The sequence below is a fragment of the Carcharhinus amblyrhynchos genome, chromosome 9 (assembly GCF_965287045.1).
Source record: "Carcharhinus amblyrhynchos chromosome 9, sCarAmb.v2.hapA, whole genome shotgun sequence".
Taxonomy (NCBI): domain Eukaryota; kingdom Metazoa; phylum Chordata; class Chondrichthyes; order Carcharhiniformes; family Carcharhinidae; genus Carcharhinus; species Carcharhinus amblyrhynchos.
Window position 1 is genome coordinate 109,457,240 of NC_137332.1, and position 16,169 is coordinate 109,473,408.

General features: G+C 45.0%; 1 protein-coding gene across 1 annotated transcript in view; it reads right to left on the reverse strand.

The window, feature by feature from the left end:
• The window catches only part of LOC145348689 (nuclear factor 7, brain-like), a 40,336-nt gene that overhangs the window by 20,095 nt on the left and 4,072 nt on the right, over positions 1 to 16,169 (reverse strand). Inside the window, exons 3-6 of the mRNA XM_080196847.1 lie at positions 15,160 to 15,611; positions 14,972 to 15,067; positions 14,473 to 14,706; positions 10,241 to 10,263 (exon numbers count right to left, since the gene is read on the reverse strand). Coding sequence (XP_080052973.1) covers positions 10,241 to 10,263; positions 14,473 to 14,706; positions 14,972 to 15,067; positions 15,160 to 15,611 — 805 coding nt within the window. The remainder of the gene's footprint in view (positions 1 to 10,240; positions 10,264 to 14,472; positions 14,707 to 14,971; positions 15,068 to 15,159; positions 15,612 to 16,169) is intronic.

Genomic DNA, 16,169 nt, shown 5'->3' on the forward strand with positions numbered 1-16,169 from the left:
GCCGCCAGCCGTAAACTGGGGAACATTGCTTCACGCAAGGAATGTTACAAGTTCCTGATTTCACTCCCACAAATGGCAATTGCTTCCTGAACAATTGTTAATTTTTAATCTAAAACTGATAGACTTTAGTTGGCCACAGGATTGTTAAAAATTCTGCATGAATTTAGGTTAATGGAGTCGGATCGGAGACTGATGGCTGTCGGCGTCAGTCACAGGCGGAGAGAGAAGTCAGGTTAATATTCCGGGTACGAACCTGAATTGGAAATTTAAAGTGCAGCTCTGCACCTCTGTGGGAAAGAAAGAAGGAGGAGGGAGTAATTGATGAATAATTTCCCCATCCGGATCATTAAAAAGAAAGCTTTTTTTAAATTAAGAGTGGATCTAGGAATCTTAGAGAAATGCTGGAAATGCAAAGGTCGGTCGATGCCCGTGGAGAAGGAAATACGTTACCATTCTGGCTATATAGCCCTGAAGCGGAACAAGGAAGTGTAAAATCATAACATAAGAACATAAGAAATAGGAGCAGGAGTAGGCCATCTAGCCCTTCGAGCCTGCCCCGCCATTCAATAAGATCATGGCTGATCTGTCGTGGCTCAGTTCCACTTTCCCGCCCTCTCCCCATAACCCTTAATCCCCTCTCTTATCAAAAACCCATCAACCCGCGTCTTAAAAATATTTAGCGAGGCAGCCTCCACCACCTCAACGGGCAGAGAATTCCAGAGATTCACCACCCTTCGAGTGAAGAAGTTCCTCCCAAGGGTTTGGGGCAAGAAGAAGGGGAAGAGGAAAAAAAAGGGAGTCAATTGTCGAGAGCATTTTACTGGGTGGTATGAGCTGCGAACTTCAGGAACCCCATGACCTTTCTGCTTGTGATATTTCACCATAGACGCGAGGTGGCGCCATATCACCGTGCTGAATCAATGTAAGCCACTCGATTAAAGTAGGCAAAAAAAGTCGCATTTCTTTGCAAAGCTCAGTCAATTCTCACATTATCATCTTAATCATTTTAATGCTCCGTTTGTATAAATTACTCATCATTTATGCTCTTCTCCTTCCTTCTTTCCCACAGCTCTACATCTTGCTGATCTTTTAGATCCCGGTGACTATTTATTTTCATTGAACTTCAGTTTGTAGACCCTTAAAACGCCCACCCCATGAGCCCATCGCTCCCGACTTTAATCCACCCCATCCCCGACCCCGCCTTGTCGCAACCACCGGGAATCGACACTAAAGTTCACATCAGTCTTTGAGTGATTGTCATTCGACCTGAGATCGGTAGCAGGAGTGTCCGTTGTCCCACTTGGGTTGAAATTTTAAACGTATAATAGGTCTAGTTTGGACGCGTTGAGTTCCCCAACATCGGGTCCGAGGAATTGATTTGTGCCAGACACCCAGTTGGACAGTCTGGGACGAGAAAACGTAGTCAAAAATATTAGAGCCACAGCCGCCAGCCGTAAACTGGGGAACATTGCTTCACGCAAGGAATGTTACAAGTTCCTGATTTCACTCCCACAAATGGCAATTGCTTCCTGAACAATTGTTAATTTTTAATCTAAAACTGATAGACTTTAGTTGGCCACAGGATTGTTAAAAATTCTGCATGAATTTAGGTTAATGGAGTCGGATCGGAGACTGATGGCTGTCGGCGTCAGTCACAGGCGGAGAGAGAAGTCAGGTTAATATTCCGGGTACGAACCTGAATTGGAAATTTAAAGTGCAGCTCTGCACCTCTGTGGGAAAGAAGGAAGGAGGAGGGAGTAATTGATGAATAATTTCCCCATCCGGATCATTAAAAAGATAGCTTTTTTTAAATTAAGAGTGGATCTTGGAATCTTAGAGAAATGCTGGAAATGCAAAGGTCGGTCGATGCCCGTGGAGAAGGAAATGCGTTACCATTCTGGCTATATAGCCCTGCAGCGGTCCAGTCCAGTTAGTTGCATCTGCTTTTTAAACAAATCAACATCTTGAAATTAGGAATTAATAGCAAGGATTTGGGAGGGACATGAAAGTGGAACAAGTCTCCATCTGCACTGTTAGTGCGTCCAGAGACTCCTGCATGGTCAGTATTTGTTGCCCATTCCTAGTTGCCCCTTGAATTGAGTGGCCATCCCAGATGACCATTAAGAGTCAACTACTTTGCTGTGGGTCTGGAGTCACATGTAGATCAGACAAGTAAGGAAGCAGATTTCCTTCCCTATATTAACACGTTGCCTATTCCGCCCTCCGAATGGAGGGAAATGAGTGCGGATGGTGTTAAAATTAAGTTCGTTGCTAACGGCGCTAATCTGGCAGTCGTCCAGAAATCGCCAATATTTTGCCTCGGGTTTGTGAGTCAATCTCGACCGGCGCCAGCGTTAATGATCCTGCACATGTTATATGGAAAGCCGCTTGCTGGAGTATCCGGGTGATTCCGTGAGACCATGTGGAGGGCTGGAGTCTCTCAATAAACTGGGGAAATGGATGCGAGGACTGGTCGAAGGATAGGAATCCTATCCCCGTGACATGAAGCGCCTGTTATTCCCATCGCGTCTGCACGACACGTGAGAAACACCTAATCGGCTACCTGATACCATTTCCCAGCACTTGGCCCATAGCTTGAATGCTTTGATGTGCCAAGTGCTCCTGGAACGTGTTAAAGGATATGGGGCAATCCACCTCTATCGTCCTTCCAGGCAGCGCATTCCAGCCCGTCATTACGCTCTGGGTAAAAAAAAATCCTCACATTCTCCCTAAACTTCCTGCCACTCATCCTGAATCTATGTCCCCTCCTAACTGACCCTCCAACTAAGGAAAACAGCTGCTCCCTATCCATGCCATCCATCATCTTGTACAGCTCGATCAGTTCGCCCCTTGGTCGTCTCTGCTTCAGTGAAAAGCCTATCCAAGCCTATCCAATCTCTCTTCATAACTTAAATGTTCAATTCCAGGCAGCATCCTGGTGAATCTCCTCTGCACCCCCTCCAGTGCAATCACTTCCGTCCTATAATGTGGCGACCAGAACTGCACACAGTACTCTAACTGTGGCCTCAACTCCAACATGACTTCCGTGCTTTTGTTTGCTGTTACATTTTCCCAACGCGGGGTGTAATGGCGGTTCTGAAAGAAAGAATAGCAGACAGTGACAGAAGAGAGTGGATCATCCCCAAATCAAACTTGTACACGGAAAATAATTAAATGGTTAGGAGTTGATGGGAAAATGATCAAGGGAGAAAAAGATAGACGTCACGGGCAGTAGAGAAACATCTGAACAGATGGGGTGCACTTTGGTATAAAAGAAACCCATAACCTTTGGCCCCTGGTGGCCATTGAAGGGAGTGGATGGAAGTAGGTTAAGAAGACAATTGGTAATGCGCAAAAGTGGCTTGAGCTCACTTGGGTGACCTAAAAACAGAAATACTGGAAGATTCATATGGCCTCGAAAGGTTAGCTCTGGTCCTCTGTCCACAGGTGCTGCGTGTATCCAAATTTGCTGTTTTGATTTCAGATTCCCAGCATCCGCAGTACTTTGCTTTTATTGTTTTGCGTTTGTTAGAAGGGTCATTTGATGGGATAAGAGCTGAGGTTTGGGAAAAAGGGATTTCATGCCAGCACAGCTCCCTATAACTGAAAGAGATAAACAGGCACCCAGGAAGTAAAAGGCATAACAGACAATGGAAAGCATTCTAAGGTGGACCTCTGCTGGTTTGGACTTAACACAGTGGCTAGTTGAAGGAGAGTGAGAACAGATAAGATTGTCGCCCAGCTACGCAGAAGAGGATAGCTGCATTTTAACTGTCCGTATGCAGGACAGCCAAACCATTCTCACATGTTCCTTGTGTTATCTATCGATAGGTTTGCCTGTCATATCTAAATCGTTTCTTTATAAGTAAACTTTTCTGAACCATTTGCGACATCGATCCTCATTTTGGGTAGTCTGTGATTCCCGGATCAAATGTCACAAATATGGGGCAATCGTGGAATTCTGTGGCACCGTAGAAGCCCATTCAGCCCGTTGTGAATGTGTGAGTACAGGTTTTTTGAAAGACCTGCCAATTTAGCCCCGCGCCACGGAGTTTTCACCAACGCCTCTAATGCGTTCCTTTTCAAGGACATTATCAATTAATTTTCAAAATTCTATATGGCATCCGCTTCCACCTTCCAGTAAATGTCTTCAGGATATTGACAGAAAAATATTTTCCTCATTTGCTCTCATTTCCCCAGTATCTTTAAATCGACCTCCACAGCGAGAACAGATGTCCCATTAAAATCTTTTCATTTTAATTTAGATCTTGCCCACGTTTCTCTGCTCTGGAGAGAAGAATGTCAGATTCTTAACTCTCTTCAGGTGTCTCGACTCTGATGTCATCTTGGCGAGCAATCTTTCACCCTTCCCAATGCCCATGCTCCCCTCTCTCCAAAACTGTGGTTCGAAGCAATGCCCCAACTTAGGCAGATCCGATGATTTGTAATACTTTAGCATGATTAACTTTTATGAGTATTCAATTCCCCGATTTACAAGCCCAAGCCCGTCTTAATTATCTTATGAGTGTGCCCTGAAAAGTGCAAAGATTTGTGGATGTGCCTCCATGTTCCTTTGCTTTTGCATCACACCCAAACGCAAAATTAGTACCCTTGGATTATACCTGCCTCACCCTGATGGGGTGCCGCACTTCACACTTATTTGCATTAAATTCATGTCTCTTTGCAGTGATGTGGAGATGCCGGCGTTGGACTGGGGTAAACACAGTAAGAAGTCTCACAACACCAGGTTACAAATAATACAATGAACGTGTTGGACTTTAGCTTGGTGTTGTGAGACTTCTTACTCATTTTGCAATGACAGCATGCATTTCAACGTTTTAATCAACTTATAAAAACATAGACATGTATAAAACTGTAGCAGGAATGGGCCATTCGATCCTTCCGGCCTGCTCCACCATTCATTGTCATGGCTGATCATCCAATTCAATAGCCGGATTCGGCATTTCCCCCATGTCCTCTAATCCCCTTCACCCCAATAACTCCTTCTTGCAATCATACAATGTCTTGGCCTCAAGTGCTTTCTGCGATAGTGAACTCCACAGGCTTACTGCTCCCGTGAAGAAATGTCACTTCGTCTCAGTCATAAAAGGTCTATCCTTAACCAATGACCCCTGGTTTTGGACACCCCTACCACCGGGAACATCCTTCCTGCATCTCTGGGATTGGGTATGTGATTCCTTCCCCACACACCCTCACCTCCCACTGCCCCAGTGCCATAGGTTCTTTCTGTTCCTATTCTCTCTGGAAAATTATATATTTTACATTTATATCGCCTATCCTTATTTTTCAGTCTAAAATATATCACTTCTCAATTGCCTGCATTACACCGCATCTGCATGTTTCATCATACACCAGTTTGCCCATCTGTTACTATCCTGCTCAGCACATGTTGCCATGCTTTGAATCATCTGCAACTTTGGAAATGTCAATCCTTAAAAATGGGTCCGGACCATTTATACACACCAGGAAAAGCAATGACACTAAGACCGAATGCTTGGGGAGGTCATTGCGTACATCCCTCCAGTCAGACCGAGATTTCCCTGCCTCCTATCTCTCAGACGATTGCATTCCAATGTTACCACCATCCCGATAGCACCAATTTTCAGAGTCGATCTGCTATGTTGTGCTTTATCATCTGCATTCGAACATTCATACGTAGCATATATTGCATTAGCTCGACTTCAACTTCACGAAATAACACAAATGACACATCGGATACAATTTGCCTTTAAGAAAGACATGATGTCTTTTCCTCGGTAACTGTTGCTTCTTCACGGGGCGTTATTTCAGTGTTGGCAATGTCTTTCGTAGTTTTCACACTATGGCCGCTAAACTTGTTCGCTCTTGGTGGCGTCGGGAAACCTATTATGAATTCTACTCTAAATTGCAGTGGTAGTGATTTTGCATTCTTTCCCAGTTCTCTCGCAGAAATTCATTCAATTCGGGAGCATCTTATTTCAGAGTTGCCTGAATTCTTTTGATACAGCGTCAGTCCAGAAAAAAGTGGAGCAAATTAGTTGATTCGAATGAGCTCATTCACGTTTTCTTCTAATATAAACGTGTTAAATAAAATTTGAGGCAGTAAAACATCTCAAAGTAGAAGTTCTTATGGATGAATAGGAAAGATTGATCAATAACTTCTAACGTTTCAGATTGTTATTTGATACGTTTTATTACAAAACAAGAATTAAACAGATTAAATATTAATATTCTACACCCACAGTTGAAGATAGCACGAGGGTTTGGATTGGCAATTTGTAACGACCTGGGGAAAGCCACTTTAAAATGGGTGACATGGAAGTTAAATTTATCTGAAATGTCAACATGTGGCAATGGACAAAGTGACCTTGAATTGGGATCGGAATAGGAGGTTACGTTCAGGACATCTTGAAGGTTAACAGAAGTAAAAAAAAGGAGTCACATCACTTCAAGAAGTATTTCCTTTCTTCACCATTTTACAGTCTAGGAAAGAAAAGGATTCTGGTTTTAGATTAAATCAATGGACCTTCTGATTTGCACATATGCACAGACAATCTTAGAATCATAAAATCTCTACAGTGCAGAGAGAGGCCCTTCACCGCATCCAGTCTGCATTAATCACAATCCCACCCAGGCCCTATTCCCGTAACCCCACATAGTTACCCTGCTATCCCCCTGACACTAGGGTCAATTTAGCATGGCCAATCAACCTAACTCGCACATCTTTTGGGAGGAAACCAGAGCACCCGGAGGAAACCCATGCAGACGTGGGGCGAATGTGCAAGCTCTGCATAGGCGGTGACCCGAGGCCGGAATTGAACGCGGGTCCCTGGTGCTATGACAGCAATGCTAACCACTGTGCCACCGAGCCGCCCCTAATCGCAAACGTACACTTGCACACATAATCACACACAATCGCACGCACAGTCACACAAAATCATACACGCAATCACGCATGCACAGAATCACAAACGCTCATAATCACATACGCATAATCAAATACGCACAATCACGCTCACACACAATCGCACACACAATCACATACGCATAATCGTACACAGAAATTCTCTCACACACAGTTATATACACATACATACATAACATACATACACAGGAACATATATTGACGCACACACACACACACACACAAACGCACAGGTGCGCACACAGTGACACACAAACACACGCGGACACACACACATTATAGTTACAATGCACACATATTAGTTTCTTTTCATGCTAACACCATGTAAAGATCATAGATCATAGAACCCTACAGAGCAGAAAGAGGCCCTTCGCGTCTGCAGCGAACACCATCCCACCCAGGCCTTGCCCCCACATCCCTACATATTATACCTCCTAATCCGCCTAACCTACGCATCCCTGGATACTGAGGGGCAATTTCTTAGCATGGCCAATCAACCTAACCCGCACAAAGAGATAATCTGTGCGATGTATTCAACTAGGAAGTATAAATTATTTGTGCACCCTTTAAGTTAAGATACATATTTAGGTAGGATCAAAAGTAAAAAGAGCAGGAGTGGGACATTCGATTCCTCGAGTCCACTCCTCCATTTCAAGAAGATCATGGCTGATCTGATTGTGGCATTGACTCCAGCTTCCAGCCTGTATCCTGTAACCCCTGATGCTCTTCCATATCAAAAACTTTGAATATAATTGCCAAAATATTGAATGTATTCAAGAAGCGGCTAGATATAGCATTTGGGCGAATGGATCAAAGGTTATGCGCAGAAAGCAGGATTAGGCTATTGAGTTGGACGGTCAGTCATGATTGTGATAATGGCGGAGCAGGCTCCGCAGGCCAAATGGCCTCCTCCTGCTCCTATCTTCTATGTTTCTATGTTTAAAACCTGTCTAACTCAGCCTTGGAATAGACTTGCATTGAAAGAAGCTCAGAGAATTTTTGCTAGCTTTATTCCTGGGAAGGGAGTGTTACCTTGTGAGGAAGAGTTGAGTGGGTTGGGTCTAGAAGCCTCATTGGAGTTTTAAAAAAATGAGGGAGAAGAAGACTGCTGTCTCGGGAAGATGAGGTTAATTACAGATGAAATAAGAAATTTAAATGGGAGAACCCCCATTTGTAATTTGTGTCCACCCTAATTCTAGATTTCCCCCTCGAGGGGTAACATTCTCCCAGCATCAATCCTGTCAAGTCCCCTCGGGGTTTTATAATTTACAATAAGATCGCCTCTCATTCTTCTAAACTCCATTGAGCTTTCTAGATCCAATCTACTCAACCCTTCCTCAGAAGATAACACTTTCTTTCCGGGAATAAAGCTAGCAAACATTCTTTGAACTTCTTTCAATGCAAGTCTATTCCCCCTTAAGTATTGAGGCCAATCTGTGCACAGTTCTTCAGGTGCGATTTCACGAATTCCTTTGGCATTGTTGCAAAATGTCCTTACTTTTATACACCATACCACTTCCAATATATGGTAACAATCTATTTGTCCTGCTAATTCCTTGATGTAAACCTGCATGCTCACGTTTTATGATCCTTATGTGCTCGGACACCCAAATCCCTCAGTACCATACTGTCTCGTCATTTAAATAATATTCTGCCAAACCAGAAAACCTCATAACTTCCCATACATTGCATTGTCAAATTTGTGCCCACTTACTAACCGATCTTTATCATTTTGCACACTCGTTGTATCGTATTCAAAACTTTCTCTGCTATGACATATTTGTCCATAAATTTGGCTATAATACACTGAGTCCCTTCATTGAAGTCATTAATATAGATTGTAAACAATTAGGCATTCATCTCTGCGGCACTTTTGTCATAGAATCATTCAGTGCAGAAGGAGATGATTCAGCCCACCGAGTCTGCACCGACTACAATCCCACACAGACCATAAACCCCATAGCCCTAGCTAATCCCCCTGACACTAAGGGGCAATTTAGCATGGCCAATCCACCGAACCCGCACATCTTTGTACTGGAGGAGGAAACCGGAGCAACCGGGGGGCACCCATGGGGAGAATGTGCAAACTTCACATAGACAGTGAGCCAATCTGGGAATCGAACTTGGGTCACTGGTGCTATGAAGCAGCACTGCTATGAGGCAGCAGTGCTAATCACTGTGCCACCGTACTGCCCTATATTACAGTTACAGTTTACTCATTACAGTTTGACAAGCTGAAAGTGCGTCGGCCTTTTGACTCCTGTGAGTTGGTCAATCCTCTATCCATGACAACTTCCTTGTTCAGTTAGCGATATCTGCCAGCTATTGCCAATTGTAATCCTCAGGAGCCCACTGAACATTTACCTTCTGCTCAATGTTGCCACTGGGAGAAATGAAATGATCACTGAACCATTAATGATTTAAATTACTTGATTTTGTTTACAAATATTCTCATCAAGTTTCCATATTCCACAGCCTAAAACTCTATTGCACAATGGTTAGCACTGCTGCTTCATCAGCGCTAGGGACACAGATTCGAATCCCCGGCTTGGGTCACTGTCTGTGTGGGGTTTGCACATTCGCCCCAAGTCTGCGTGAGTTTCCTCCGGGTGCTCCGGTTTCCTCCCACATTCTGAAAGATGTGCTGGTTAGGTACATGGTGCCGGACTGCGGCGACTAGGGGAATTTCACAGTGACTTCATTGCAGTGTTAATGTAAGCCTTAGTTGTGACTAATTAATAAACTTTATTTTAAACTTCTAATTCAGTCAAAGACGCGAGTATTGTATGTTCAAAGTTTCTTCTCATCATCTCTTGAAAATCATTGGTAAATATCCCTGTGCGTTATTTTTCCTATTTTAAATCGTGGGGAAAATAACCATAATGGCGGGCTAGATGTCTGGATTAGTGTATCAATTAAGTGATTAATCTGATGGATTTATTTTTGAATAGGTTGGATTAGTTGCGTCCTAAACCAGAGTTAGCACATGCTAGTCGTGATTGTTTTCTTCTTAAATTGGGCATGAATGCTCCTGGCTTTTGACGGGTACTCTGAAGATATGCACAATTATTGAGGATTTTCCCAGTTGGAAATGGAATAAAGACCAACATACCAACGTTGAGACTGTCTATCACAGATCTCCACACTCTGTATTGGGTGGGTCCTTGAAATTCTCCCAGACTCAGGCTGCCTTCTGTTAATTTTGGCTGATACTCTTCTTCGGCGCTAATGCAAATATGAAACATTTAACAGTGGAAAATAAAACGAACAATTCAACATGCAACTGTTAGGACTTTTTTTGCAAGCCTTCCATACCTGCGCGCCTCGTCCAGGTTCGCCTGAAACAGACAAGAACACAAATGTTAACAGCAGGCAGCCGTGCACAGCACTATAAACTAGACAGTGTGATACCACTGAATGTCTCAGGTGAGCCACAGGAGAGTTGTGGCAGCGATTCTTGCAAACAAGCACAGGGGCAGCAAGAAACAGGAACAAGTGCTGGACTAAACCAAAGACCGTGGGTGGCACCGTGGCACAGTGATGTGGAGATGCCGGAGTTGCACTGGGGTGGACAGACTAAGAAGTCGCACAACACTGGCTTAAATTCCAGCAGGTTTATTTGGAATCACGAACTTTCTAAGTCACCTGCTGAAGGAGCAGCACTCCGAAAGCTCGTGAATCCAAATAAACCGGTCGGACTTTTATCTAGTGTTGTAAGACTTCTTACTGTGGCACAGTGGCTAGCATTGCTGGTTCAAAACCCAGCTTGGATCACTATCTGTGCGGAGTCTGCACGTTCTCCCCATATGTCTGTGGCTTTCCTTCAGGTGCTCTGGTTTCCTCCCGCAGTCCGAGGGGCGTGCTGGTTAGGTGCATTGGCCATGTCAAATTTGCCCTCAGTGCACCCGGGTAGGAGCCAGAATGTAGCAACTAGAGAATTTTCACAGTAGCTTCATTACAGTGTTAATGTAAGCCTACATTTACACTAATAGATGCACCTAAAACCCAAGAGAACTGAAGATGCTGCAAAGTAGAGCTGTAAAGACATTAAAAACGCCTGGGATTGTATAAACATAGGAACAAGAAGACCATTCAGCCACTGATCAAATTGAGCGCTACCTGTGAATGCAGAAGACCAAAGCATTGGGAAAGAAATTGTTCCAAAGCTACAGAATGTCGTCAGGACCAAAATGGAGTCGGGAAGGTGCATGGATATTCTGGATGTAGTAAAGTGGTTAGTGAAGAATCTAGGTATGTTGATGTGCTATTAACCTGGAGATGGGCCTATGGGCACAAATGACAAAGGATATTGGATGCGCAGGGAGTGCTAAATGATAAAAAGACTCTGAAAGCTCCCATGCAAGGGATAGTCTGGACAATCGAATCACTTTTCACAGAATCTTGACAGTACCATTCGGCCCATCGAGTCTACACCGACCACAAACCCACCCGCATGTTATCCCTGTAACCCCTCATATTTACCCTGCTAATCCCCCTCACCCGCACAACTTTGGACAGTGGGAAGAAACCGGAGGACCTGGAAGAGAACCCACGCAGACACGGGGAGAATGTGCAAACTCCACACAGACAGTGACTGGAAGCCGGATTTGAACCCAAGTCCCTGGCGCTGTGAGGCAGCAGTGCTAATCACTTCGCCACCCCGTTTCTTTGTTGTATTTGCGCTCCCGGTGAAAAAGAAATGTTTGCAAGGTCAATCCCAAGACCTCAAGTCTCAAATGAAAATAATCATGGGACTTGGACAAGTATATGGTTTCGGCCTTGTGGCTTCGAAACAAAAGAGATAACCAAATAGTAACTGCGAGAACATTGAAGCATTTAAATTGGACAGGAGCCAGAAGGCGGTGAGGAAACGTGACCTCAAATTACATTGCTTCAATATGGAAACCCAGATAACAGGACGTTGATATACAAGGCGCAGATAACATGATTAAAGGGAATCCGGCTGGAGAGGGATAATCCATCTAATTTACAGTACAGTATATATCTGATTGAAATATCAATTAGAGATAAGCAATCATAAAACATAGGACTACTATGCTACCAGTGAACTGTAGAGTTATAAGAATGCTATAAACGTTTCTGACTGTACTAAATGGTCACGAGGAACAGGAACATCTTTTCCCGCTTGTCCCACCATGCAGTTAATCCGATGCTAATTTGAACCTGAGGGCTCTGTATCGTTTGATGCTGTCAACTAACTTAAATCTATTTATCTCAGCCTTCCAAGTCCGTAGCATCCCTACAGTGCAAAATGAGGCCGTTCGGTCCATCGAGTCTGTACTCTCTGAAAGAATATCATAAACAGACCTATTCCTCCACCCTATCCCCATAGTCCCGCGCGGTTACCATGGCTAATCTATCTAACCTACACTTCCCTGAAAAGTGAGGGGCAATTTACATGGCTAATCCACCTAATTTACACATGTTTGAAGAATAAGAGGCAATTTAGCAGGTCAATCCATCTAAAACCTATATTTAGACAGTTAGGTGTTAGATTAATCTTGGATTGTTGGTGTTATGTTAATTGATCCTTTCTTCCTGTCTTTTGTGGGAAAGCATACCGAATTTCCATGATCCTTTGTGTGAATAAAATCAGGATAAGTGGATAGAAAATATCTTATATGATCCTACATTTCAAGCACATCCATGCGATCATAGAATCCTTACAGTGCAGAAGGAGGCCATTCGGTCCATAGAGTCTGTACTGATCACAATCCAACCCAGGTTTTACCCCCATAACCCAACCTTAGCTAGTCTCCCTGGCATCATGGGGCAATTCAGCTTGGCAATCCATCTAATCCGCACATCTTTGGACTGTGGGAAGAAACAGGAGCACCCAGAGGAAACCCACACAGACACGGGGAGAGCATGCAAACTCCACACAGGCCAAGCCAGGAATCGAACCAGGGCCCCTGGTGCTGTGAGGCAGCAGGGCTAACCACTGTGCCACCATGTTCATTCTGTGAGTGCTGTAAAGTTGAATGACTGTTTCTACAAACTGTTACATTGGAAAAATGAGGCATTTTCACTGTAAACAGAGATAAGAAAGGAGTGGGGAAGCAGGTTATGACTGGGAATTGTGTTCAACAATTGTATATTATAGCCTCTGTCCTCATTTTGTTCCATGTGTCTGTGCTTGCTGGCATGTTCCACCATTTCTGTCTTATTCCCTTTACTTTGTGTTGGACCACCAGCTCGTTGATCGCTCGCACCCCTTCTAGACACAGCAGTTGCTTTCTTAATGATCCCATTAGCACTGTCTTTGAATCCTAGAGTTCTACAGTGCAGAAGGAGGCTACTGAGCCCCACGAGTCTGCACTGATTCTCGGAAGGAACATCTTACCCAGCCTTGCCCTACCCCCTTCCCCTCCCCGTGCCTGTAGCTCCATGTATTTTACCTGACTACATATTTTTGGACACCAGGGGGCAATTTAGAATTGCTAATGTGTCTAACCTACACATATTTGGACTCCAATTTAGCATGGCTAATTCAATTAACTTACACAGCTTTGCACACAAAGGGGGCATTTAGCAAAGCCAATCCACTTAGGCTGCACATCTCTGGACTTAAGAGGAGCATCTGGAGAAAAGGAAGGCAGACACAGGAAGAACATACAAACACTGCACAGTCACCCAAGGTCGGAATCGAATTCGAGTCCCGACCGTTAGGAGGCAGCAGTGTCTTGCACAATGACACCTTTATCTCATTTTATCCCTCCTGCCCTCCCAACCAATCTTGCTCTTTTCCCCTTTCCACGTGCTGAAAGTCTATTATGCTTCTGTGTGTTTTAGCATCCCCAGATCGGACGAAAGGTTACAGAACTGAAATCTGAACTCATGTCCTTTTCTGTCCAAAGATGCTGCCAGACCTGCTGAACACTAATATCAATACCTACTTTGGTTTCACGTTTCTAGCATCCACAGTGTTTTACATTTGCGTTCGTGTTAGGTCAATTTCACCTGCATCACTTAAGTGGGTGGTAGTTCTGAGTCGAGTCTGATATATGTCAGGCTTCATGGTCCATGGCATTAGCGAAGCTACTGGAAGTGTATCTTTGCTTGATAGTGGCGAGTGATTGATAAGACCGGGACCGAAATTAGCAGGAAGCCTTGGTGCATGGTCTTTGAGACCATCTACGATTGCGAAATAAGTAAGTTGTTTATTAGTCACAAGTAAGCCTACATTCACATTGCAATGAAGTTACTGTGAACATCCCCGAGTCGCCACACTTCAGGGCGCAACTGACGGAGAATTTAGCATGGCCAGTGTACTTAACCTGCACATCTTTGAACTGTGGAAGGAAACCAGAGCACCCGGAGGAAACCCACGCAGACACGGGGAGAACGAGCAAACTCCACACAGACAGCGACCCAAGCCGGGAATCGAACCCGGATCCCTGGCGCTGTGAGGCAGCAGTGTTAACCACCATACAACAACGGATGCTATTTCACCCCCCACCCCCCTTCCTTATACAAATATAAATTCAGCGAGAGAAGACCCCATATGACAGAGTCCGCCAATTTACCATGAGTAAATTCACTCCGTCATCCATATTCAGCTGCATCTCGATGTCGGACACTTTTTGCTGAGTGTCTTGCGAGTTGCCTTGGATTTCGCGGAGATTCGTTTCCATTCGGCCCAAAATGTCGTCCTTTTCCGCAATCAGGTCTCTGACCAGCTTCTGCTCCTTTTCGTCCAGCAGGTTGCGCAGTTTGGAAAATTCGTAGTCGATGAGAGTCTGCAGTTTATTCGACTGTTCCTGTCGGACATAAGACGGGGAGGGGGTGGGGAAAGGGGGAAGTGGTGGGGGGGGGGGGTAGTAATTGGGTGGGGGGGGGGCGAGGGGAGACAGAGAGAGTGGAAAACGGCTTGTTAAAGGGAGGGACAGAAACTTTTCCCGGGACATGTTGAATCAACGCTTCTGCGAATGCACGGGGATAACAGTTCAGTCAACTGGACCTGGGGATGGGTCACACACTCCACCCCTACCGGTGATACCTTACAACTCCGCCCTGAGAAATTACCTTGACTTCAGAGATGCTCTCTTGTTGCTTCAGTTCAAAATCTTGGTAAGAGGTTTTCTTTTGCTTCAGAGAATATACCATCGTGTTCATTTTTTCCTGCAATGGAAATGCAAAGTTGGGGGTAAAGTTTGTTCAAGACACCGCGGTCTTTAAGAATCCGCCACGCAGTTCTTGTTTGGTCCCCTTACCCTGTACATGTCTACAGCCTCGCTCAGCAGCATGAAGTTATGAGCCGTGTGGCTTTTCCCGTCCCGCCGGTCCAGGCAATTGACGCAGATCAATTTCCGCTCGGTCTCGCAAAACAGCTTCACCTCCTCCTGGTGTTCCTCGCAAACGGGGCGAGCGCCTTTCTTCGCCTTCTTATTCTCCTGAGCGCTGGTGATTTGCACGGCCAGGTCTCCCCCAGGCTCCTTTAGCTTTCTTCGGCCCGTGGCCAGCTTGCATTTGGGACACAAGACCTGCCCGTCACTTTCGCGGTACGGCGCTGCACATTCCTGGCAGAAGGCGTGCTCGCAATCCAGCGGCACCGCATCGGAAACGATCTTACCGCAGATGTGGCAATCCAAATCGCCGTTCGGACTTGGGCTCGCGTACTGGGAAGTCATGATCCGAAGTGCGTTGTCTCTCAGTGGCCGCTCTGCTATCAAGAGTAAAAAATTGCGGAGGAAGGGATTGGGGCTTTGTTATCAGTGCGGGGGGTATGCCTTCTGCGCATGTGGGACTTCAGGTCGCTGGCTGCCTCTCAGTAAAGTGGCTCTTTCTGTTCTTCCCATATATGGACTGCCAGTAAACAATTCCTGCCACAACTCCGGGGTGGGGCAAGACGGCCAGTGACATCCTGGTAGGTGTCCGGGGTAATGGATCTTAAGCACAAAGATGTTGAAATTCTGCTTAGGGGCCGCTCCATCTTCGTTCAATGGTATCCCTCCCTAGCTTGTACCCCCTCCAGAATGGGCGAGTGAGAAAATCTGACTGTCAGAAATCATGTTTGGCCCATTTCAGAGACAAAATAAATAGAGTCTAGGAAAGGAGGGCCCGTCTGAGCAGGAGATTTGGTGGAAATTTGGGAAAATCCAGAAAAAGGGTATTTCATATTATTGTTCATTTGTGTGTCCTGGGCGTCGCTGGCTGGCTAGCATTTATTCCGCATCCGTAGTTGCCCTTCAGTGGTGGCGGTGAGCTGCCTTCTTGAAGCGCA